Below are 25,503 nucleotides of genomic sequence, written 5' to 3'. Positions count from 1 at the left end.
ACTTTCTATTGGAATATTTTCTGGTTGTGAACTTTGTGTTCATGTTTGCCAGATTCTGTTTTTGTTCTAACTCATTTAGTTTATACTTTTGCATCAACAGATCTAATTGTAATTCTTTAAGTTTTAATTCTTCCTCTTTTTTTGCAAGCTTTTTCTTTTGTTTTTTGATTTTTGAGCATCATCAATTTTACTTGAAATTTCGGTCTTTTTTATGCGATTCTCCAAGGGATCTGATAAACTTTTTTCCATTGCGATTAGAACATCATTAAGTTTACTGTCCTGTGGTAAATTTTCTTTTGGGACCTCTTCTAAAAGCATTTGTTTCTGACGTTTTACTCGCTCTAATAATTCCTTTAAGTCTTGGTTTTCTATATTTTGTGATCTAGATTTCCTAATATGATACTACTACTTGTTGTAGAGCTTTTATCATCTCCACAACAAATATCAATAATCTTTTTATTGCAAATACTATCTCTATCTAAATTTGCAACATTGAGACTAGATTGTTTTTTCTCTATACCAGCTTTCGAATAAGAGGAAGACTTAGTAAAATTGTTTCCAGGGGTTTTCTTTCCGACGGATTTATTTGATCGAACTCTATCTAAAGTAATCACATTTTTTGAAGCCTTTTACTTTGTCTAACATATTACTAAAAGCCTCATCAATCCTTTCTTTGCCTTTGATTATTCATATCTTTATATGATAAAGGATTATATAAACTTGGATTCTAAAAATATAAGAATTGTTTTAAAACTACAAAATTAACTAGTTTGTAAAGATTTAAGTACAAGAAAATGATTATATAACTATATATAAAAGATTGTTTTAAAAATATTCATTAAAAAAGTGAAACTACCATAAATTAGAATTATGATCATTCAATGAAAGCCAAAAAAAATAGCCGATTCGATTTCTTAAACAACTAAACAACTTAAAACACTAAAAAATGAATTTCCTGAATATTATTACCTGGCAAGTATCAGTTTCCCTTTCAAGTAATGCCAATGATTCAAAACATTTGTTAATATTTTCTAAATTTTTCGTATTTCTTGCTTGATTGAGAGCTTCACGACTTCTTATTTTTGATTTGGCCATAGCATCTCTTCTTTCTGAGCCTTTTGTGAGATTTCCTATAATGATTATAATTATAAATAAATATCAGAGAATTGAAAGCAATGGCACAAAACATACATAATTATCACTAGAAAAAACTTTTTGTTCGACATAAGTAAATATTTTTTTTGTTTTAAACTATACATAAATGAATAATACATCACATTAGGAATATGGAAATATTAATAAAAAAATTGATAATAATAAATGTTATTAAAACATTTCATTTTTTATAATTTGAAAGTTTGATAACTACTACTCTTTGTTTATCCTTGTCGTAAAAATGTAATTTTCAATATAATTATAATAACTATGCAAGAAGTAGATGAAGCAAAAATCCTATGATAACAATAATTTGATTAAGAGGTTTATATTAATTAATCAACAAACCTACTTTGATATCTCATAGTATTTTATCATTTGTTTCAACTCAGTAATATATTAGAGATTTGTTTTACAAATTTGTTTGAGATATTTTTAAAACTTCCAATTATACATATAAAATAAATGTCTTACAATTCAGTGCCAATCAGTATGAAGGGGCTTTTAGCCGCATAATTTGGGGCAATTACCAAACTCCTAAGTGGTTTCCAAAGCATCCGACAACATTATGTAAAGCTACAAGGATTATTGGAAATGATCGAGGACATCAACTGCCTTGTAAGTATATAATAACTGACAAAATTTATCATTCAATTAGAAAATAGATGAGTATTTAACTAAAAATACTATTATGTAGAAATTTACATTTACTTGCTGATATTGTCCGTGTTTAATCTCTGCATTAACATTAGAATGAATGATCACATTGTTTCTCATGGAAAACAACACAGAATTAGAAATTTAATTTTCAATTTATTGAACAAAATTCAATTTAATAGTTGCAAAACGACCAGCGTGCAATCCATGGGGCTATCATTTAAACACATGGCAACTCCCTATGCGAATTACTCGGGAAATAGCAAAAGAGCTGAGTGCTCCGCATCCATCACGTATGGAATTTTGGCAAAGACATGTTAAAGCCGCTGAAGCCAGATGTCAACAAGACAGTAAGAAAAAGAAGTGCCAGGCAGCAACAACTTTCTCATCCCCTAAGGCCCACCCTGATCCTAAAGATATGACTTATGTGTACTGCCCATGCACGAATAGATCAATTTGTGAGGTAATTCTTTGTAATATGTAGTATACGATTTGAAATTATTTTGCAAGTAATAGTGAATATTTTTGGAACATGAATATATTTTGAGCAAAAAATTTTATACTACTTTTTAGAATATGGCAAAGAAACAATCTGATCTAGAACAACCGACAAAATCAGTTAATTTGCCTCAACAAAAAGCTGTTGATCCCCAAGTAAAAATTTGTCCAGTGCATGGCAGAAAGATGAAGTAAACTGGCCCAGAAGTACAATAGATTAGTAAAGCAAGATTTCATACCATAGATTACACAAAAAATCCTTAAAATAATTAAGAATTATCAGTTGCCCAATTCACTTGCTATTACAATTTTCTTGAAAATTGCATATGTAATATTTTCATCCTTTGTTAAAATATGTTATTATAACTTATATGCACAATAAATTGCTTTATAACAGTTGTATTAAATGGTATATTATTTACCATGACTATTATTGCAACAAATAAAGCAAATATTGAACAATCACTGAATTGATTGATGATCAGTGTCATATTAAATCCAAGAAAACAGATAAGTGACCATATTGTTCTTTCCTTAATTAACAATTATTTTCTTAAAATAAGATGAATTATTTTATTGCTTGACATAATAAACCATGCCTCACCTTATCAAAGTTTTCACTCTCCTTTTGTGCAACATCATGAGCATTTGAAAAGTGTGAATCAACTTTCTCTACCGGATTTGAAGATGGCCTATATGTGCTTCATATTTTGTGCTGCAATCATATAATTTCACTTTTGGCAAATCTGCTGTGGTTGAACTGATTCTGGAATTGGTGTGTTTAACAGATTTTATTGGAGAAATTGGTATCACAGGCTTTTCTGAAAAAGATTTTTCTAGGCTTTGTACATTTTTCTGCAATTCCAAAACCTGTGGTTCAATGTCTTCCAAGCAATTTTTAGCACATATTATGCCATCATGAATTTTTGCTGATATTGCAGTTAAAGGACTTATAGCTCTATATTCTTCAGATTCTGGATTTACGCCCCTTTGCTTTTTAGGTGAACCAATATCTGTATGTTTTCTAACTTGAGGATTTATATCATGTTGATTTCTAATTGGACTTGAATCTCCATGGCTTATATTTATTTTTTTTGCAATAGGACTTTTTTCTCTGCATCCTTTATTTGGACTGCTAATTATATTTTGTCGTCTTGGATTTGGTTGTCTAATTTTATCACAAAAATCATCTGAAAGATCAGAGTCGTTTCTGTGTAAAACATTATCTGAAAAGTTCTGAGGATTATATACAGATGATTTTACTTTTAAGCTTGGAACATCAATGATTTTTCTAGATTTTATTCTATCACTGACTTGTGTGAAATAATTATTTGCTTCAGAACCGTCTTTATCAAGAGAGATTGCATCTGATGATGTTTCTTTATCATCATCCTCATATGATGTTTTAGGACATAAACATTGAATACCAACATCTCGTTGCATTTTGCAACATTGACAAAACCAACCATTGTGTCTCAATTCAGATAAGTAAGGAGTATGTGAAACTTTTTCTCCATTTTTGTTAGATATGGAATTTGTATAATGTCCATTGTGATCATCATCTGTTTTCAACAATGAGTTTTCAACAGGATCAGAAGCATTTTTATCAAGATTTATTGTGCCCAATTCAACTTCTGGATCATCATAACAAACACAGTCATCTTTTATTGCAGATTTCTTAACTTTTTTAATAATATGTGTGATTTTTATTTTGGGTACATTTGAGGTAGGAACAGATCTGAAAAGGATAACAAAATAAGTAATAAATAAACTTGATATTAATAAACAAATTAGTAGTCATAATATTGATATCATAAATACCTGAAAGTTTTCTGTTTTGTTTTCTGTTTGCAATGTTTTTGTATTATTTCTTCTTTCAAATTTTTCATAGCTTCCTTTCCTCTTGCTTGAGCAATATTATCTCGTTTTGTTTTATTATCCTTCAAAACTGCAAACATAAATATTCTAAGCAAAGTCTTTTACTTGTGAATACAGAAATGAAGATATAATAAGAGTGGAACAATTGTCTCTTGTGGTATAAATTGACAATTACCTTCTCGTGGATCAACTTCAGCTTCAGCTGCTTTATGAGCATTACCAAGATCACAATAATTTTTAGAGCACTGGTTTTTCATATCTCTTAATTGTTGTTCCTGCCATTCTCTCAACTCCTTGCATTTTATTTTGGCAAATTCTTCTGCTTTTCGTTTCTTTTCAGAATTGACTTTGTCACGCAATTCTGAAGCAATAACTTTTGACTGTTCCCGTACCTTCAAGTAATAGTTGTTACTAGCATTACAAAATAAACTAATAGAAATGCATTCTCTAATTAGAAATTTTACCTGTAATATCCTTTGTTTGCGTCTTTTTTGCAGTTCAGCCTTTTTCAATTCGTCCATATTATACAAAAGTTTGAATTATCGCTACAAATTATTATTATGAGTCTATATTATTATTATATTTATTCCATATATGAAGTACTATCTACGCACCTTAGTTTCCATATCGCGTTATATTATTGCATTTTTGCATAAACAAGCACATTAAAAAAATCTTTCATTCTTCGTCAACATTTGTGTGAATTTTGTGTAAAACTCTATTGTAACTTTTAACAGATTTATTTGTTTACATACCGTTCATTTGTCATACCGATAGTGTTGCCATAAATGCGCTATGAACTTCGTCGTATGAAATTCACTGCTCTGAACTGTGTTGACACAAGTGAGCTGTTGGGCTTAAGTACCAACATTTTACAACGAATAAATTTTTAAATAATTTAAAATTTTAAAATAACAATGAACAATGATTTTGATAAATAAAACTATAATAATTTTATATTTTGTTATTATATTTATACCTATATCACAATTTAGTATCAATATCTTCTACAAATGCTTCATTTGAAAAGCCATTACAAGGTTTATTGCATATAGTCATATGACCATTTGGCCTATACTCTACTTCCAGTACAATCTCGCCATTGGTTTCCTTCATTGCAGAACCATTTGGAGCAATTTCATAACCAGAATTGACAAATGCTTGTTTTGCTATATCAAGCAGTTTATCCGCTTGTCCAGTTTCAGAAACAAGGGATGCCAACATACTTCCTGGCAACATTAATAAATCATATGGTGTGCCAAATTCTCTGGGCCTTCCTGCATCCATAACCAGGATACGATCAGAGTCCATTACAGTATGCAGGCGATGAGCAATTGTCAGTACGGTGCATTTTGAAAATTGTGTGCGTATAGATTTTTGTATTAAAGCATCAGTCCTGCAGGAATAAAGAATTTTAAATTATTTATTTATCGAGTTAGATATTAAATATACTACAGGGTAAAACCTCTATTTGAAGGTTCAGTGGAAAATATATAATTGTTAGTGGAAATAATTTTTGCTAGTATAAGTTGACAATACGAGTTTAATAATGCTTGTTAATGTATTATTTCAAATATTATTTTATATAGATGTATATCTATGAAGATATAAAAAAATCCAATTTTTTAATGATCCAATTGTATTTGACTGAATCAATTATCAAAGGCATAAATAGACTAGAATAGACTAGAATTATAACATTATAATTATAATGAGATTTATCACTATGATCATTAAGAGCGTTTCATAAAAGAAATAATATTAAATAACCAACTCACTGTGGATCTACATTAGCAGTAGCCTCGTCAAGAATAAGTATTTTGTTACGTCTCAAAATGGCTCTTGCAAGGCATATCAATTGCTTTTGACCGACGCTAAAATTATTACCTCCTTCGGAAACTGAGACATCCAAAGAATTCACTGAATTTTTCATATCAACCTGAAATAATAATTCAACATTACATATAAATAACATTTTTTATTCTGTTCACAAGAGATGTAACCAAAAGGACTTGAATAAATTGACTTTTAAAAAGCAATACCGAAAATAATATATTACTCATATGTTAATTATAAAATCGATTACAATCTGGTTACATCCATGCTTGTAAATTTGATGAATAAATTTTTATGTACAAGGTCTAACGCATGCCACATTTCGCTGTCATCGTATTTCCCAAATGGATCTAAATTATATCTTAAAGTCCCATTAAATAGAACTGGATCTTGGGGTATTATGGATAGTTTTGAACGTAGAGCATCTAGATTTATTCGTCCAGTTTCCAAACCATCGATAATAATTGAGCCTTCTAACGGCGCAAGTCGGAAAAGAGCAGCGATCAGAGATGATTTTCCTGCACCAGTTCGTCCTACTACACCGATCTAAGTATAAGGAATAGATTTATGTTAAAGTTTATATTAATTAAATAAAGTAAAATATATACTATATTAATAAATAAACAAAAATCTTTAGGCACAAACCCACTAAGCCAAAATACGTAAAATTTATGTAATTTTTACGCAAAAAAATTACATACTTATGTCATTTTTACGTAAGATTAATGTAAGATATGTGTCATAATTTCGCCTATTTTAAGTAATGTGGATTACGTAATATGGATTACGAAAATATTTCATAATAATTACGTAATTTTTGAAAAAAAAATGACGTGGAGGGGTCCTTTTTTACACACATACATAAATACACACAGCATATCTGTATATATGAACACATACATACACACATATGTGTATATATGAACACACACATTCATGAACATAGAAATGAGTATACACACACAGTATGTACATACATATATAACATATAAATATACCACTCATTATTTTAACTTTTTTATAATAATTCAGGTCTATATACCTTCCATCCTGATTCTACTACTAAAGTTAAATCTCTCAACACTGGCTTGGAATATTTTATATACTTCAGAGACATATCACGAAATTCTATTCTTCCATTAGGAGGCCAAGTATCCGGAGGTAATTTACCTGTTCATTTAAAATATTAAAGATTCAGTATTTATACAAATTTCAATATTATTATAGTAAATAAATAAAGTATAAAGTACCAGGCTTTGGTTCTTGTTCTAAATCTGTATATTCCAAAACTCTTTCTACGCTTAACATATCGTTTATAACGTCTGTTAACATCCGAACACCGTATTGAAGTACTGATGTAAGAGCCATTGCTTGCGTTACGGCCAATCCGACTTGGCCCGCAAATGTCAAGCCAACTATAAAAATAATATTACTATTTTTTCACTTTTTTTAAACATTTTAAATAAGCCAATTTGCATCAACAAATCGAGCAGAAAAAAATTCTATCACAATTTTCATTTAAAAGTCTTGTCTTCCGAAGACAAATAACTGATGGAACAAATATCATTTACAACTTACTCCAATCTTCCATCAAAACAAAACTGAAACAAACAATAGTCGAAAAGACCACGCTGGCCATTTCCAACCAGAATCCTAGGGTCTGAGCAGCCACAACTAGATGATGCCATTGCGCGGAATGCACATCTAAAAGACCATCAAATTCCGAAGAAACTCGGGTCGTTGCTTCACGTGAACGGATCGTATCCAATCCAGCGTAAGTTGAAGACAAATAAGAATAAACTGGACTGCGACCTATAAGAAACGATACATCATATAATAAATAAGTATAACATGCAAATATAGTAAACGTAATTCTTTTACTTACATATCCCTTCAATTCTTCTCATATCTTGTCCAGTTCTCAAGTATATTATAAATAATCCACAAAAGACAGAAAACATTACTATTATTGGTATTAAAAGATAATAATTTGTCATCGATATTATTATTGCTGTACACGCAGAAGAGAGTATTAACTGAAACAATTCAATTCAATAATATATTCCTTAATAACATTTATCTAAATAAATTAATAACTTACTTGTAATGCATTCATCAAGGATTTTGGCAAATATTCATCTATAATACCCATATCTTTTGAAAATCTATTTAAAATTCTCCCTGTAGGATTGATATCAAAGAAGCGTGTTACAGCTTCTAATAATTTTCCGAACATTTTATCATGAAGTTTCTGGGTTGATCTTTTACAGTTCAATAAATAGAAGTAAATTTTTATATGAATAGTCTGCAGAGAAAAATGTTGCAAGGTAAATGTATGTACATAATTAGTTTAAATTTTTGAAAATAATTACCAAAATGAGTCCAACTATAAGTCCTGAATAAATATACAGCGACTGGTATGTGGTAAGCAATGGTGATTCTGCACTTTCTTTGTTTTCATATTTTTTTATTAGATCCTCCTGCTTTGTCCTAAAAATTATGCATTGAAAGAAGTTTTTGTTTGAAAATCTAATTATACAGATATTTTCATAGTGTTTTATATGATGCTAGCATACCAAAAACTAGACCAATAATCAGTAACCATGGCAAAAAGTTGAGCTAGGACAAAAATGAAGATGAGGCCTAATAGTCCACATTTATTTGATCCAGCAACTAAATACCAGAAGAAAACTTTGAACGACATTGTTCCTTGACCTTGATGCTCTTCTAAATCTTCTGGGTCTGGTGGTCCTGAAACATCTTCAACAGCTGCAGTAGACTACAAAATAGAAATTAAATAACAAAAATAGAAAATAAAAAAATAAAAAAAATAATGAAAAAACAAAGTAGAAAATTACGTTATGAAGAACTTTTTTGCCATCATTTGCATCCAAATGCAGAACTAGTATAATCATTCCCACATGATTTTATGTCTTAAGTATATTTATTTAATTATTCATAAATGAAATTATATCAATTTGATGTTAAAGTAAAGCACGTGTTTAATATTTTATGTTAAAACAATACATGATAATAAATAATAATCATATTATACTTACAGTACGACGCAATTGCGATGACATCCTTCGTTTCAAAACTGGTGAATCCACAGACGTAAAATCTATTGACTTTTTATCTTCGTATTCAGAAACTTCTGGTTGTGACAAAAGAGATGCGAAATTAACATTGCTGTTCACAAGATCAGCATAAGTTCCTTGGTTTTGTATCCGACCCTAAGAAATAGTGAAAAAATATGATGCAACATGTTTTATAATTTGTTTGCCAAATACTCACATTATTAAGTATTATAATCCAATCGGCTTCAGACAAAAAGTGCAATTGATGTGTCACCAATATTCTTGTAGAACTGTAATTATTATTAATTTGTTTAATAATACATTTTATTTAACTATTATAGGCTTATTTAAATAAATCATTCATGTAATATAATTATAATTTGCTTTGCGTTCTTAGAGTAAAAAGAGATAATTAAATAATATATTATAAAAAATAAATATTTTTACAGTGCACATATTATTATTTGAAAAAAAAGTTTAGATATTCTAATATAACGTAAAAATTAAAATAAAATCTTTTTAAATTGTGAAGCGCAAAGTATTAACAGAGTGTATTATTTCAGTAACGCCAATTTTATGAATCTAAGGGGCGTCCATTAATCACGTGAGCGAGTTTTTAAGGATTTTTTCGACAATTTTGCATTCGTTGGAAAGGTCTCGGGCTCCGCAAGGTTTATAGCTAAGAAAAATAGTGGTGCATAGCATCGTGCCCTAATGCAAATTGCTGGAACTTCACGCACCATAATTAAAAATTCGAGTAATAAAAATAATCAATAACTGTTTTAAATAATTTCAAATAGATTATCTTCTATAATAAAAATAAGTCGGGTTTTCCTTCCTGACGAAATAACTCCAGAAAATGGAAATTGCTGGAACTTCACGCACCGTAATTAAAAATTCGAGTAATGGCATTAGTGAGAATTATCAAAATTATGCTTGGTTAAGTCAACGAGCAATTCTTTTCGCAAAGAATAATGATGTACACGCACTGAATTTCACCATTCAATCAAAAATTGCTGGCGATTTGGTGATATACCAATGATTCCGACTGGTCTTCCGTTTGACTTCAAACGATTGCAATTTCCAGTTCGCCTTGCGTTCGCAATAACAAGTCGCAAGACCAATCGCTTAGTGTTTGCGGGATAAATTTCAAATAGATTATTTAGAAAATCATTGTTTTTCACATGTGCAGTTATACGTTGCCTGTTCACGAGTAGGAAAACCATCCGCTTTGTTTGTGTTAAAGTCAGACCAGAAAACAAAAAATGTGGTTTACAAATCACTTTCATGAAACGGATAATTTGCGGATTCTGTTGTTGAATAAAATCAAATTTTTCCTTTTCAAATATAAAACAAACAAAAAATTTCTTCATCTTTGTCACGAAACCATATGGTGGCGAAACGGAGTTCGTCGGGTTTGCTAGTCTTTTATAATATGGTGATGGCTTATTGTTGAATAAATAAACAGTTCTACAAATGCAAATAAATCTCAATTATTGTCTTATTGGTTACTAATTTTGTAAAGACTTTTATGATTTATTTTAAATAAAATTTTCCATTAATATGTATTATAGTAAATTAAATAAAGACTAGGTGCTGCTTCTCTAAATGATTTTGTTTTTATTGCTAAAGACGCTATATATAAATTTATTAGTAAACAAATATTCGTAATAAAATTTAAAAAATTACCTAGATAGCAATCCATTATTACCGATGCATTTATCGAACAAATATCGGCCAACATGTGCGTCCACGGCAGACAAAGGGTCATCAAGTAGATAAATGTCGGCGCGCCTGTAAGCAGCTCGGGCCAAACTGACGCGAGCGCGCTGCCCGCCAGACAAAGAGGCGCCGCGTTCTCCGACGATAGTCAGGTCTTTCAGCGGAAACGACTTTAAATCCTTTTCGAGAGAACATGTTCTGAGAACCTAGACGAAAAATAAAAAAATGTAAGTAAAATTCATTGTAATAATAAATTCATTAGTTCAACTTCATAGCAGGTCTTGATTGTATTACCCGATCGACAAATACCTGTAATAGTATTTCAGAGCAATAGTTTACTATTGGTTATAAAATATGAATTATTTACTTTAAATAAAGCAATAATTAAAAAAACTAGTGGGGTGCATGGCATGGTGACTTTAGGCAAATTGCTATAACTTCCCGTACCAAAAGTTATTTTTTTTTTAAAAGATTAACATTTTTGATAAAAAATTACTTTGAAAAAATTTAATTTTTGAGAAACTATATATTATTGACAGAAATTTACTTTTTTGGAAAAAAAGACTTCTTAAAAAAATGGATCGTTTAAGTATTACGTAAGCATATTTAGTACAATTATTTACCTCCCCCCATCCCCCTTGTCAGCAAAAGTAAACAAAGCTGTCACCCAAAATAAGCAAATCAACAAAATTCAAAAAAATTATCATAGCAGAAAAAAAACAAAAAAATTAATTGTTTGAAAATTGATGTAAAATTAGTAATGGTATAAATACGAGTATAATTTTAGAAATATGGAATCTTGATAGCAATAATTTGAATTGCTTTATTGCTAAATTAATTTAGTAACTAAATAAAAAGCCTAAATTGCATTACATTGTTGGAAAAATAACTGCTATAAAACGATATTTTATATCGTTTTTTTTAGTATGAAATGTTTTAAAATATAAAAATTATCACACTTTATCACCTCATTCATTCATTGGCATCTGGGAAACTCATATTCCAACCATATATTTTCAAAGTTTACAATAAATAGTATTAATTTCATAAGATTAAATCTATAGTCTATTATATAAAAATAAGTCGGGTTTTCCTTCCTGACGATATAACTCCAGAACGCCCAAACCGATTTCGACGATTATGCATTCGTTGGAAAGGTCTCGGACTCGGTGAGCTTTATAGCAAAGAAAATTGAAGAAAAATTTCAACAGAAAAGCGGTAAAATCTTTTTTCACATACAGGCTCATCTATGATAGCATGTATGTACTACAAACCAATATTTTAAGTACATAGTGCCGGTAGATATATTGTTTGAAAGCTATTCATTTTCTTTTCAAATATAAAACAATAAAAAATTTCTTCATCTTTCTCACAAAACCATCTGGTGGCGAAACGGAGTTTGCTGGGTTTGCTAGCTCTTTATAAAAAATATAATATAAATACCTCTCTATAACGTATCTTCTCATAAGGTAAACCAAATAATATATTATCCCGTATAGTTCCAGTAAAAAGCCAGGAATTCTGCGATGCATACGATACAGTACCATCTGCATTGAGAGTCCCAGAGTCAACCGGCATTTCATCAAGAATTAATTGCAAGAATGAACTCTAGAAAAAACGATGATTTAATTATAAAAATATGATTTATATATAATATATTTTAGTTATACTTTTCCAGAAGCAACAGGTCCAATAAGTGCGCACAGCTTTCCAACAGGTATTTTAACAGTAATGTCAACCAAAGCATCTGATATAGATGTCCAACAAGCAGTAACATGATCTATATCAAGTGCATATTTAGATTTCTTAGGTTTGATCACATCGCCATTGCAATCCAATACATTGTATATGTCTTTTACGATGACATTGGAGTTAGGATTGCATATTTCTTCTTGTAGTAAAAATTCTTCAATTCGTTTTAACGTAACGATTAACTCCGCACCTTGATACAATGCAACCGCAAAATATACTGATATGGTCATCTGAAAGTATTAAAGTTATTATCCTTATCAATTACAAATTTTGGATAACTAGTGCATAATTTCAAATAAATTTCAAACACCTTTCTATTTTTCTATGTTAGGTAAGCTATAAAATGCATAATAATAAGCAAACCTGCAGTGTATTGTAATATAAAACTAACGAGAAAACTGTCTGTGCATCGAAATCCACTCCGAGTAAAACACAAGCCAACAATGTTATAAAAAGTGTAGTTCTTTCAGTGATTATCATCAAATGGTGAGTCAGTGAACGGACGATATTTGCCTTAAATACCGATGAAAGTTCTTCTCTTCGCACCTTCGACACCAAAGCCGCAAAAGGCTTTTCCCATGCATACATTTTTATCACCTAAAAATGCAGATAGTATAAATAAAAGTAGTGTAGGGGGAAGTCCCGTAACGCCGCACGGCACTAAGCACCGGACACTCTATTTAACTTTATTTCTACATTTGAGTGGTATGCAAAGATAAAAGTTGTACTTGATTGTTATACGTAAAATGGTAGAATATATAGATCTTTTAACCAATTTTAGTAAGTGCCACCAAATGAACGAAAATGTCTGTCCCTTAGCACCGGACACTAAATCGTCCCTTAGTAAAATCATAATTTACCAAACATTTCGTAAAATATTTTTTGATTTATTTATAAATAACCTTAAGTGTCTGCCACTAGGAGACTTACCCCTATATGTACATAATATAAATAAAATATATGCATGTATAAATTAAATTATTTACCTTGATTCCACAGATAATTTCATCCATCAGTCTTACTCTCTTATCAGTTAATACAGCAATTGATTTTCTACATTTTGAAGTTAATTTTGCATAAAGATTTACAAGTGGTAATATTTGTAATAAACAAGCCCCGATACCTATAAAAGTCGGAATCCCGACAGCATCATATGATAAATAACATATGAGAGCAAGCTAAAATAGTAACACAAAAAATAAAAAAAAAATAAAAAAAAAATTTAATAATAACAATTTAATGTTATTTATTACACAAATATTAATATTTACCTGTAATGGTGTGATCCATAAAAAGTTAGCGAATAGCATACCGTGATCAAATCTGGTTGAATCATTAGAAATTATATTTATCAATTGACCCACAGGTAATTGGCTGCAGACGGTCTTGGATAAACGAAGAAGCTGCATATAGAGCAAGAATAAAAAGAGATGAAATATTACTTTGACGTGATTAATTTTTATTTATTGTTTTTTGTACAAATTTAAAATATCCACTTGAATACTTTGACGTGTTGATAAAAGTCCAAAACCCTATCAGGATCGTAGCACACCAACAAAAAAATAATCGTTTGAAAATTTATATGAGATTAATAAAAATATATAATGTTAGAAATAAGAAATTACTTAAATTAATTGACTAACTCACAAACAAAACTAACAAATGAAAAAATAATTGATTAATTTCAAGATGTAACTCGACAAACGATTATAATACATTATTATTGATGACCGATCCGAATTAATGAAAAAATAATTTTCTTGGGTATTTGAACTCACGGGCCGGCGGTGGCGATATCGGTTAGAGCGTGGACTAGCAACCACTAGTTCCAGGTTCGCTGGATCGATTCCCGCTACCGCCGTAGCCCAACATCAGGCAGCTTTGATGTCAAATTTCCACTTGGGATTATAGATCACAATATAATTCCAAGTGGAAATCGTCCTTCGTGGACATAGCTGCAACATCCAATCATATGCAACTATTAGACGTAAGAGCTAATATTAAAAATATCCCACACATAAGAGAATGGTTAATCGATGGATTGCCTCTCATGAAATAAAGTAGTATTAAGTCGTGAACCAACAGCTTATAGAACATATATAGGAGTTCTGATTGCTGTTCAAACAATAAATAAATAAAAAAAATTTGAACTCACACTATTTAATTATTCTTCGATTTAATAACTGATAAGTTATTATCTACATAATCTGGTATAAATAACTACTTGTTGACATAGGCTTTTCGTTGCTTAAATATTTTAATATAGATCCGTTAGAAGTTCAAGGTTACAGATCAATTAGTTAACTTCCAACACCATCAAAAATTTTGGCAAAAATTATGATTGTTAGAATAGAACCTTATATTGATGATGGAAAGACATAACAAGAGAAATATAGACAATAGTTTGAAGAGACGTTAAGGAGTTGGCATTGGTTCCTCGTGCGAAAATAGAAACTTATTACACACGACAAAATTTACGTGTAACCATTATTAAACTAAATCATATTTCTTGAAAATTTACCTTTCGATAAACCAAAGACGAGCAGGCCACGCGGGTCCTCATTCCAACCACACGTTGTCTAAGTTCTGCATGGTGATCGATAATCACGGCTAAAGCGCTCATTGCCGAGAGCATTCCTGCAAATTGGAGGGCTTGCTTTTTTGTCACTTCTGAGTTGGTCTTGAAATACATGAGAAAACTGCCTAATAATAAGGGCTGTAGAGATCTAAATGTAAATCACCAAAATTATTTTCTATTTAGATAAATTTTTGATGCATACAAATAAAACTGCTTTGCATTATAATTCATTTATATAATCTATAATATAATAAACTACTGTAACTGTAAAGCTTACTTGATTCCTACAAAAGCAAGATAAAGTAATCCATCACAAAAATGACTCTTCCAAAATGTTCGAAGTAGCGCTTTATAAAATTTTGGTCTTCGATTTCGTTTTTCGGCATTATTAAGTTCCTCGTACCAATTTCTGAAACAAAACGTTTAATTATTTATCTTTTACCTATAAGTTTGTAAAAATAACTATTGTAGTTTCAGATATATTAACAAAATTATTCTTGTTGAAATTTAAATAAAATGACAAAATAAATGACAAGCTTGAAAAATTATTCTTAAAAGACTGTTTGAATGTTTAATTTTATTAATTTTTATTTAATGTTATATATTTGTAGTTTATATTAAGTGATACGTGTACAAAGCTATCTATGAACTCTTAATACTCTAATTTTCTCATATTATCTTTAGTTTATAATTTGTACACTTTAAAATGAAATTATATTGTATTATGGCCTTGGGCGTTGAATAAATAAATAAATAAATATGATAGACGAAATAAGAACTTCTTTTCATCAAAGTTATTGTTTTAATCAGTAATTTCAAATGACTAATTTGCTTCAAAGTATCAGATAAACAAATTATTTTCACGTTAGGTAAATCAGACCTTTAAATTATCAATTTATTTTATTTAATACGTTTGATACTTTATTATATGTGACAGGTGTACAGTAAAAACATTTTTTTCACGCAATTCAACAATAATTGGACGGTAAGTAGAATTTACTGATAACGTTGTTTTTTACAATAGTGACACAAAATACGTGCATAAACAGACCATTTTACCAGATATGACGTATTATTAAGTGAGATATATTGTAGAAAATATTAACATCATAGGCTTTAGATTTAAATACGAATTTAATTATATAGTCACTCCTTTATTTTTTTGCTCCTTGAAGTCTTTTGATTATTTATGTATATTTTATAAAATCTATATAAAAATTTAAAACTCTTACACTATATGATGCAATCAGAGTTTTTTCAGCTTCATGAACTTCATACAAATACTAGTATTAAAATTAGTTTAATGGAAAACACTGATTTCGTTCAATGAACATGTAGAGTTATATTTTATATAGATTTATTATAATTAAAGTTTAATGCGCATTGGCTAAAAAAATATGATCTATAATTTTCTATCTATTTATAAAAATGAATTACGTTGAATAGTAAATTGAGTGCACTTTTCGATATATGTGGCGCACAAATGTACAATTTTGATTGATGATAAACTTACAACATAGAGAAAAACATTAGGATATTCCTTGTACTAAATAAGATGAGGTCTTGAAGCAAATATTGAATTTTCTTATTCAAATATATATAATTTATAATAATAGAATTTCACCTTTCTAGCAAGTCACCAAGCGCCTTCGCTTGATCGTCTTCCACAGTTTTCGTGAGGTCCTTAGGGGTCAGACCCCGTTTGAATCCGCGCCATATAGTCGGTATCAACGACAAAAAGAACAATTTCGCAAAAGGGTTGCTATTTTGTAACGGATTTGTCTTTTTTGATTTTATAGTCGCGTCCATGACTGCCGGATTCAAATTAGAACACCAGACCTGAGACCAGTCCTCATTTTTCATCGACGGTACATTTGCCAACGGTGGGGACATTTCTGTAAAAAACCAAATAATTATTACTAGCGCAATTATTATCGCTGTTTTAATTTAAAATGCGCATATAATTAAGATTAAGGAAATTGCATTATATGCAATTCTATGAAAAATTAATGATGTAAAACTGCAATTGATAGATATAAAATAGAACAAAGAATAAATATGATTAATTTTTGTGCTAAGATAAATAAATTAAAATTCTTAAGAACCAACCTGCATTTGACGAACCTCCAGATATCAATTTGCTTTATTTATTCGTTTATGACAATATTCTCCACATCCATGAGCACCACTTAATATTTTTATCAAAACATTTTTTATATTAATTTAACATAAACATTGTTGACTGTACTATCTGCTTCACAAGTATAAAATCTCGATTGTATTTGCACTGATTCGAAACAGTCGACGTATTTACTTGTAACTCAAATATTAATCACAACCAAGAATGTTGATTCAAAAGGAAAATTGAGCATAAAAATATAAAAATATATTCTAGAGTTTAAAGTATTCGTCAAAGTTTTTAATTGACACTACAATGCAAATACAAAATATGTAACACTGATAACAAATTCAGCTCTTTGGGTTATATTTTTAGAATTTTATTAGCACAGTCATGTATTACTGACTTTTCATAAAAAATATATTGAAAAATAATTTATATTAAATTGAAACGCATTTTTTATTTCATAATTTCTTTAAATGCATTCACTTCTTAGTTTAATTTAAAATCCTTAACGAATATATTCTATGTACGAATCTAAATAACAAAGTAATGAAAACAATTATAATTTGTTTAAACATAATTGAAGACTGTTATTTATAATAATAATATCTAAAATAATGTTTCAATTTTCGACATCCATTCTGATTTTTTTATCATCTCTAAATCTTATGGTAGAAAACGGGATATACGCGTATATATTTAACATTTTTGGATTAAGTAGTTAATTTTTATTTTGAACGAAGTAATTCAAAATGATTTATTTAGGCCAAAATAGGCAATATAGAGATAGAAAAATTATATTTCAAATAAAATAAAATATGGCATTATAAATATATACAAAAATGTTTAAATGCAACCCTGGAAAAGAAAACTTTAATGAATATTATGTTCTAATCGACATATTATTACTCGCAAATTGCTTTACTCCATAAACTATAATTTTTGAATTAGATAATATAATGCACGTGTACATGTAGAAACAATCTTCAAACTCGCAGATTTTAGATCATTTCAATATTTATTCAAGCAACCGCTTAAATTAAAATTAACTAACAGTCATGCATGCTTCTTTTTTACTAGTAATAAATATTTTTAAAAGGTAATATAATAAAGATTCATGTCGTTGTTCGTACATTTATATTTAAACAGATGTCATATGAATAAATATTGAGATTTGATTTTATCAAATATTTATATACACAATTCAAAACAAACTGCATAAAAGATTTGTACACCGAATATGCATTCCGTTTCAATTTATTATATTTATCAAATTTACTTTCCAGAAATTTGAATATTTTCTTGGCCTTGATCACTGTTATCAACTTTTGCATAAAACTGATCCAACACGTGCGTTAATATCAATTCGTGAGAATCAGTACTACTACAATTTACCATTTCTCATAATCAATTAAAAAATATAAATATTTAATCACACTTGAATGAGGATATATAATTTAAACTTTATTTTCAATCCATTCTCATACAAATGTTCAATATTAAAGTCACATAAATACTGCATATTGACGCAAGTTTACATGCACAGTACATTATAGCAAGAATTTGTTGTTTACAACTTACAACCTCACAGGAATTTACTAAAGCTTCATTGAAATAATTGCGATGTACTAAATTAAAAAATTCTTTAAATGAACTATGTTAAAACTATGTTAAAATTGTCGAAGATAAACGCATAACGAATATGAAATTGTTGGAATAAATTACATATAAAAAACTTATAAATGAATTAGTTATAAATTATAAATGCACCGATAAAATTGCGTCTAAATACACTTAATGCGTAATACTTTTAAAAAATCAAAAATCATATATGATTAAAATTTGTCAAAATATATACATTATTTATTTACAAAATTAATCGATTTTCAATATACATTAAGAGATAAGTACTATTTGACAAATTCACATGTCCAAGAGACAATGTTAAGAAATGTTATTATGAAAAGCGTAAACTTTACTCTATATGGAAGATCATTATTAAGTATAAAATTTTTATATTTATTAATCTCACACACAATATATAGCGTCTTATTATATAATTCAACTGAGTTTCACATGAATATCTTTATAGATATTTTATAGTAGTTTTAATTTATGTACATCAGTTTTATAGGCACTAAATGTAATAATATTTATAATATTTCATTTTATATAAGTCAAATTTATAAAAATATCAATTTTGTACATTAAATTCTATCACTAGATTTTCGTAAACATACATATAAAAATATGTAAATATTTTGTAACACGTAAATTAAAATATATCTAATTTAATACTTATTTTAAGAACAAACAACAAAATTAAAGCTAAGTATCGTTATATTGTGAACTATTAATCTAACCGTCTTTCGAGAGGAAGAAAACATAGATAATTTTAGGCTAAGATTATTAAGTAAATATTTTAAGTATTGATTATATTTAATATTAAAATTATATATAATATTCAATCATTAAAGTTATGGTCTGCGATTGCGTTTATAAACGGTAAGGTGGCATAAAAAGTTTAAAAATCAATGTATTAGTTTGAGAAATAACATTGAAAAAAAAATCAAAATAAAGTTAATGATAAAACAACTTTAAACCGCCTAACACTCTAGAACGCCTAAAAATCTTAGTCCGAAAAACATAAAGAAAAAAAAACTTTTTGAATCAACATCCACATAAAAAAAAGAATTCGAAACAGTCTATAATTGGGAACGTGCACAGTAATTAAAGGCACATATTTAAATTACATTTAAAACATACTTATGAATTCTATATTAAGTAGTTATACTGCGAGTATAGAGAATCAAATTTAATTCTATCAAAAAATCTCAAAAGTATATATTTCTGTCCAATCAACATGCATTTTAAAGTTTTCATATATATCACATATAACGTTTTAATATATGCATAGTACATTTTGACGTTGTATTGTACAATCACGATTAATTATGAATACTATTGTAATGCTGAAGAAGTTGGTCACCCGTTTTCATTCAACCAGACGCTAAAATTTGTTATAATTATAAAAACATTACGCTTAAAGTATTACTGTAATTAGTGAAAACATCGGTTTAAGACCGTATATTTATACACAGTGGTATAACGATAAGTTAAAAATGGCCCTAAATATTTAGAGCCAACGACCTATATGCTTCATCAACATGGACCTGATAAGTTCTAACCCTGCATTAATTTATAAAGCTTTGATATTACCCAACAGCATTCAGATCATCGTTTCCAAAGAACTTGTATGGACTTTGTTTTCAGCCGTTTTCCTAGCAATTGCCATAAGTTGTTCCGCTTCTTGTCGACCACTTTGATCCACCATGGATCGGAAAATTCCATCTTTGACATTTAACAATTCTATAGGAGAAGCAAACTCTGCAGCCTGGCCGGCATCCATAACCAACACCCGATCAGAATCCATGACGGTGTGAAGACGATGAGCGACCGTGAGAACTGTACATTCGGCGAAACGTGAACGAATCGTCCTTTGGATTAATATATCAGTTCTACAAAAAAAAAACAATTCCAAGTATTACTTAAATAGTACATCAACAACAATAATCAATAGTGCATACATAATGGTAAACTTACTGAGGGTCAACATTGGCCGTCGCTTCGTCCAGTACTAAGATCTTATTCTCTCTTAGAATAGCCCTGGCTAAGCATAGAAGTTGCCTTTGTCCGACACTGAAATTAGACCCGCCTGCCATAACTGGAGCTTGAAGACCCAAAGCACTTGCACCCAATTCTCCTAGTTCAACCTCATGCAGTGCAGTCCATACGGCGGCATCCGAATATTCTTCAAATGGATCAAGATTTCTAAAAAATATAAATTAGCTCAAATTATTACTAAATCATATATCAACAGCAATAATATATAATATATTATTGAACATAATAAAATTTATTGAAACTCCGTCAGGACTTTTTTTATAGAACAGATTTGCAAAACTCTAAATCATTGTATTTTTTTCTAATTCAAATTTACCTTCGTAATGTTCCAGAAAACAGTACAGGATCTTGTGGAATGATGGACACTTTTGATCTTAGTTTATTCAAAGAAATTGTAGCCGTATCGATGCCATCAATTGTTATAGATCCTTCAACGCGGGCTAAGCGGAATATTGCCGCAATCAAGGACGATTTGCCAGCGCCTGTTCTTCCAACTATACCAATCTAAAACAGAAAACAAAATTATTTGGTTAAATGAATATATTTTTATAAAGCTTAACACTTTTATATATTCCTTCATGTATAGCTAAAATATTTGTATACGTTTATAACCATTGGATTCATTTCTTTCAAAATATAATACTAATTAAAAACCGGTGATAATCAATGAAAATTTCAAAAATCAGTGAAATTTTATTTTTATTTTTCTACCTTTTCTTTTTCGTTGATCTCTATATCCAAGTGTTTCAAAACTGGTTCCTCTCCTTCCACATAAGTTAAAGTCATGTCTTCAAACTTAATTGTACCTTTCTCTGGCCATAATTTAGGCACTTCTCTAGGAACCTTCGGTTCTGTTTCTGGCGGTAATGATTTGTATTCAAGAACACGTTCCACTGCCATCATTTGGTTAGCAACTTCTGCACTTTGCCGGATACCCCATTGCATCATTCCGGTGAGGGCCATCGCCTGAGTGATGGCCAAACCGACTTGGTCGCCCAATCGTTCTGGTAAACAGAAATATAATATTTATTTTATTCATATTTTTAGTTTTTAAAATAAATTTTAGTCATTTAAGAGAAACAAATATGAAAAATAACTAATATAAAATAATAAATCTAAAGATACATTAATATTATGATCATCCATTAAAACTATTACATACCTTGTCCTGCAATTAGAAAACTGAAAGTGACAGCAAATATAAATAGCAAGCACATCAGATCTAAGCTGAAACCAAAAGCAGTGCTAGTTGCAATGAACATGTACCATGCACCACTGTGGCGATCTTGATGTGAATCGAATTCACTCGTTAATTCACTTTGGGCTCCAAACGCCCTCACAGTCGACAAGCCAGCTAACGATGCTGCAAGGTGAGAATATGCTGGACTTCGGGCTTAAAAAATAAAATATTCTGATTTGAACACAAATTCAAAATTCAAAAACAATATAGCTTATTACAGTTTCATAAGTAAGCTATAAATAAATAAAATTCGATTAATGTTATCTGTAATTACAATACGTACTTATTCCTTCAAGACGTTTAATATTTTTTGATGTTTTTAAGTAAATTCTTCTCACAAATATGAAAACTATTCCAAGAACGCCGACAGCTATCAAAAATAATGGATTTACAGTTGCCGTTAATATTAAAGCGCCAACTATAGTCAGTATGATCTGAAAAGAATAGAATTAAATAAAATATACGATTTTTTTCAGCAAAGCTATGAATATACAAAATGTACCTGTGATGAATCAAGCAAGGCTTTAGGTAAAAATTCATCAATAGCGCCCATGTCTTTTGAAAATCTATTCATAATCCGTCCTGAAGGGTTTGTATCAAAAAATCGCATAGTTGTCTGAAAAAAAATTAAATTATTAATATTTATTTTATTCTACTAATATTTAAATTATCTGATTAGTTATACTTGTAAAATTCCTTTGAACATAGAATCATGTAATCTTTGAGAAGCCCGTACACATACAGTGTAGAAATATAGAACTGCAAATAATAAGAAAATACAGAAAATTAAACTAATCCAAAAATAATTGAATCATAATATAATCTTTTCTACGAACCGAGTATAGCTATTATAAATAGTGAAGCAACTAATCCTCCATGAATATACATGCAAGTTTCAGTGCTAAGTAAGTTTTCAGTATTACTTGATGTTTGGTTTGTAGTAAGTCATTAAAATCACTTGAATTTATCGTGGCAGATGAGTTATAGAAATGACGGAGTTCTTCTTGTGCAGTCCTGAAAATACAACAGTTATACATAAGCTTTTAAATTAAAATAAAATCAACAAATTCGAGAGACTTTGAATCGAACTTACAAAAGAACGATAACAGACTTTCCAAGTATCATTTAATAGTTCACTAAATAAACAATAAAAAAATAATAATATTTAAGTGTTATATATTTTTGTTGAATGATAATCATTAAAATTCATTAAGGGTTATTATTATTATTATTATTCATTATAAAATTACCAGTATGAAACCCAATAATCAGCGGCACTAGCGGCAACTTGCGCTAACAAAAACAAGGCAAACATAGGCATCAACAGGATCGAGTTAGCACCAGCCTTGAAATATTGTGCTAGCAGAGATCCTTGAACCGTGCCTTTCGAAGATTTTTCAGCAACAGCTTGCGGACCTTCGTCGACATCCTCCTCTTGCTCTGAATCTGATTCATGAGTCGCAATAGAAGAAACTGACATTTTGCTCTAAAATAAATATTTGCGTTATTGGTTATAATATCGTTCGATTACTTACTTAACTTAAGAAATTACTTACTCTTGCTGATGTTTTTGATAACCTTCTTATATGGATCGGGAGACTCTACATTTTCTTGTTGACTGATTAATTTGGCTATATCTATTCCACTTCTTGATAAATCTTCGGGCGTTCCTTGCGCTTCAACTGTTCCCTGAAATAAATTTAAATATTTCAGTAATTTGTCAAATGCTGTGATTGATATAAATAATTTCAAATTTTACAGTTGGCATTTTGAACTATTGTTAATAGTTAATAAAAAAGTTAATAAAATCACCCACATTATTCATTACTATGATCCAATCAGCTCCATTCAAATAATGCACTTGATGAGTGACAAGAATCCTAGTACATCCTTTTAATTGTCCTTTGGGTCCGATACATCTATCAAACAAATGCCGCCGACATGTGCGTCAACAGCGGAGAGCGGGTCGTCCAGCTAAAGGTCTGCACGGCGATAAACGGCTCGAGCTAAACTAACACGGGCGCGCTGACCTCCTGATAGAGATGCACCGCGTTCACCCACTAAAGAAATAATATTTGTTAAAATTAATTTTTTAAGATGTAAATGAAGAATTGGTTAGATTCAAATGAATCTATCTTTTGAATTATCTTTCAAACTAACAAACTTGTAAGATATGTTCTCACTCGCTTGCTTCTAGTGTAGAAATTCAAAAAATCGTTTTTTTTATTTCATATTTTCGAAGTTTAACTATCTAAGAATATGGGTACGAGAACGTTTTTGAAAATTTGAATTATTTTCAGAGATATAAGCATTTACTGGCTCGGTCTCCATACTGGTTTGGCTTCACGCAAAACCTTAAATGCGTTTTTCTCAGAACAGACTTTTTCAGTACTTGACAACGATTTCTCGAGTTTTAATAGACCGATTCACTTGAAATGTTCGAGAGTCTTGTTTATAGACCTATCTATAGCCCGAACTAGGATTATCCCCAAATTCCAATTTTAACTATTTTTAAAAAATCGAGAAACTCAAAAAAACAGTAAAAAAACACTTTTTTTCCCCAGTCGCCAATTTGTAAAAAAAAATCCTTTTACTCATCGCTAGTTCGGGCGATTGCGACATCATTGGAGGTTAATAATCTTTTTATTTTTTGCATTTCCGATGGCTAGGAGGCTGAAATCATGTCAAGACTGAGGTGCTAATTTTGTGAGACCACCCACTTCATCAGCTGCCAGTTTTTACAATTTCAACTTTTTTATTTTTTTAATTTTTGTTTTGTATTTTAATAATATTAATAAACAAGTGGTAACAAATGGATAGTAACAACATTCATTGCTTTCTTTCACACACTTTAAAAATGACCTAAAATTCATCGCTCCACTCTAAAATACCCCCTAACCAGAATATTTCTGGTTCCGGAAGGGGCCTAGTATTGCGAGAAATATTTCCGACGATTTTATCGCGTGACCTCCCATATAAATTAAAAGTTCTGTTATAAGACATTCTATACAATGCAAAAGAATAAATTCTTTGCTGGATACATTAATCGTTATTATTATTAACCTTCGATTGCGATAAAAACTAAAGAGATTATCTATAAATATTTGTAAAACGTAAGTAGAAAAGTAAATTCTAATACAACTGATTAAACTAAAACTTGCTTTATATAATTTCTCAATTCATAATATTCACTATTTTAGTATTCGAAAAGAATAGGACAGTAGTAACTGATAGTAATTACTCAATTATGAAGGTGATAATAATCTCCGACCATATCTATGTACTGGTCAGAAAGAAAAAGCAA

At 29.6% G+C, this 25,503-nt stretch overlaps 3 protein-coding genes and 1 pseudogene across 3 annotated transcripts; all 4 read right to left on the bottom strand.

Annotated features, from left to right (window-relative positions):
• LOC113371024 overlaps window positions 1–318 on the bottom strand; it is a 2,312-nt pseudogene extending 1,994 nt beyond the window's left edge.
• A 2,664-nt stretch (window positions 319–2,982) lies between these two features.
• Window positions 2,983–4,949, bottom strand: LOC113371023. Its single transcript, XM_026611675.1, has 5 exons — window positions 4,803–4,949; window positions 4,653–4,733; window positions 4,364–4,580; window positions 4,132–4,258; window positions 2,983–4,048 (listed from the first exon to the last, which is right to left on the bottom strand). The coding sequence occupies exons 2-5, from the start codon at window positions 4,707–4,709 to the stop codon at window positions 2,983–2,985; spliced, it is 1,467 nt and encodes a 488-aa protein (XP_026467460.1). The 5' UTR covers window positions 4,710–4,733; window positions 4,803–4,949.
• A 223-nt stretch (window positions 4,950–5,172) lies between these two features.
• Window positions 5,173–17,027, bottom strand: LOC113371022 (multidrug resistance-associated protein 4-like). The gene is made up of 21 exons (XM_026611673.1): window positions 16,778–17,027; window positions 15,431–15,562; window positions 15,097–15,301; window positions 13,847–13,978; window positions 13,562–13,753; window positions 12,939–13,172; window positions 12,494–12,805; window positions 12,267–12,431; window positions 10,791–11,029; window positions 9,319–9,391; window positions 9,084–9,257; window positions 8,601–8,803; window positions 8,397–8,514; window positions 8,126–8,329; window positions 7,910–8,060; window positions 7,603–7,836; window positions 7,275–7,439; window positions 7,067–7,194; window positions 6,325–6,570; window positions 5,967–6,127; window positions 5,173–5,584 (listed from the first exon to the last, which is right to left on the bottom strand). Exons 1-21 carry the CDS (start codon window positions 16,960–16,962, stop codon window positions 5,173–5,175), a joined length of 4,065 nt encoding a protein of 1,354 aa, XP_026467458.1. The 5' UTR covers window positions 16,963–17,027.
• A 3,233-nt stretch (window positions 17,028–20,260) lies between these two features.
• LOC113371021 (probable multidrug resistance-associated protein lethal(2)03659) lies at window positions 20,261–24,263 on the bottom strand (the record flags this gene model as incomplete). Its single annotated transcript, XM_026611672.1, is given in 14 exon segments — window positions 20,261–20,793; window positions 20,879–21,106; window positions 21,276–21,463; window positions 21,671–21,963; window positions 22,122–22,352; window positions 22,483–22,633; window positions 22,702–22,815; window positions 22,885–22,958; window positions 23,036–23,134; window positions 23,137–23,213; window positions 23,450–23,685; window positions 23,778–23,888; window positions 24,016–24,137; window positions 24,140–24,263. Coding segments are annotated over 14 exon segments (2,337 nt in total), but the record flags the coding sequence as incomplete, so codon positions are not given.
• Window positions 24,264–25,503: the final 1,240 nt, after the last annotated feature.

The sequence above is a fragment of the Ctenocephalides felis genome, unplaced genomic scaffold (genome assembly GCF_003426905.1).
Source record: "Ctenocephalides felis isolate EL2017-DRISC unplaced genomic scaffold, ASM342690v1 CF-g0.4_SCAFFOLD_01492, whole genome shotgun sequence".
Classification (NCBI taxonomy): domain Eukaryota; kingdom Metazoa; phylum Arthropoda; class Insecta; order Siphonaptera; family Pulicidae; genus Ctenocephalides; species Ctenocephalides felis.
This window is presented reverse-complemented; position numbering and strand designations above follow the sequence as displayed.

Bases quoted from the DNA above. Each gene is read 5' to 3' on its own strand.
- LOC113371023 (XM_026611675.1), bottom strand. From the start codon at position 4,709: ATGGACGAATTGAAAAAGGCTGAACTGCAAAAAAGACGCAAACAAAGG. The intron at 4,259-4,363 runs GTAATTGTCAAT...TTATGTTTGCAG, and splicing joins TGAAGTTGATCCACGAGAAG to TTTTGAAGGATAATAAAACA. The intron at 4,049-4,131 runs GTATTTATGATA...TATCCTTTTCAG, and splicing joins ACAAAACAGAAAACTTTCAG to ATCTGTTCCTACCTCAAATG.
- LOC113371022 (XM_026611673.1), bottom strand. From the start codon at position 16,962: ATGGACGCGACTATAAAATCAAAAAAGACAAATCCGTTACAAAATAGC. The intron at 13,979-15,096 runs GTAAATTTTCAA...CTCTATATGCAG, and splicing joins CGTCTTTGGTTTATCGAAAG to CTTCTTCGTTTATCCAAGAC. The intron at 8,330-8,396 runs GTAATTATTTTC...TTTTCTCTGCAG, and splicing joins TTATAGTTGGACTCATTTTG to ACTATTCATATAAAAATTTA.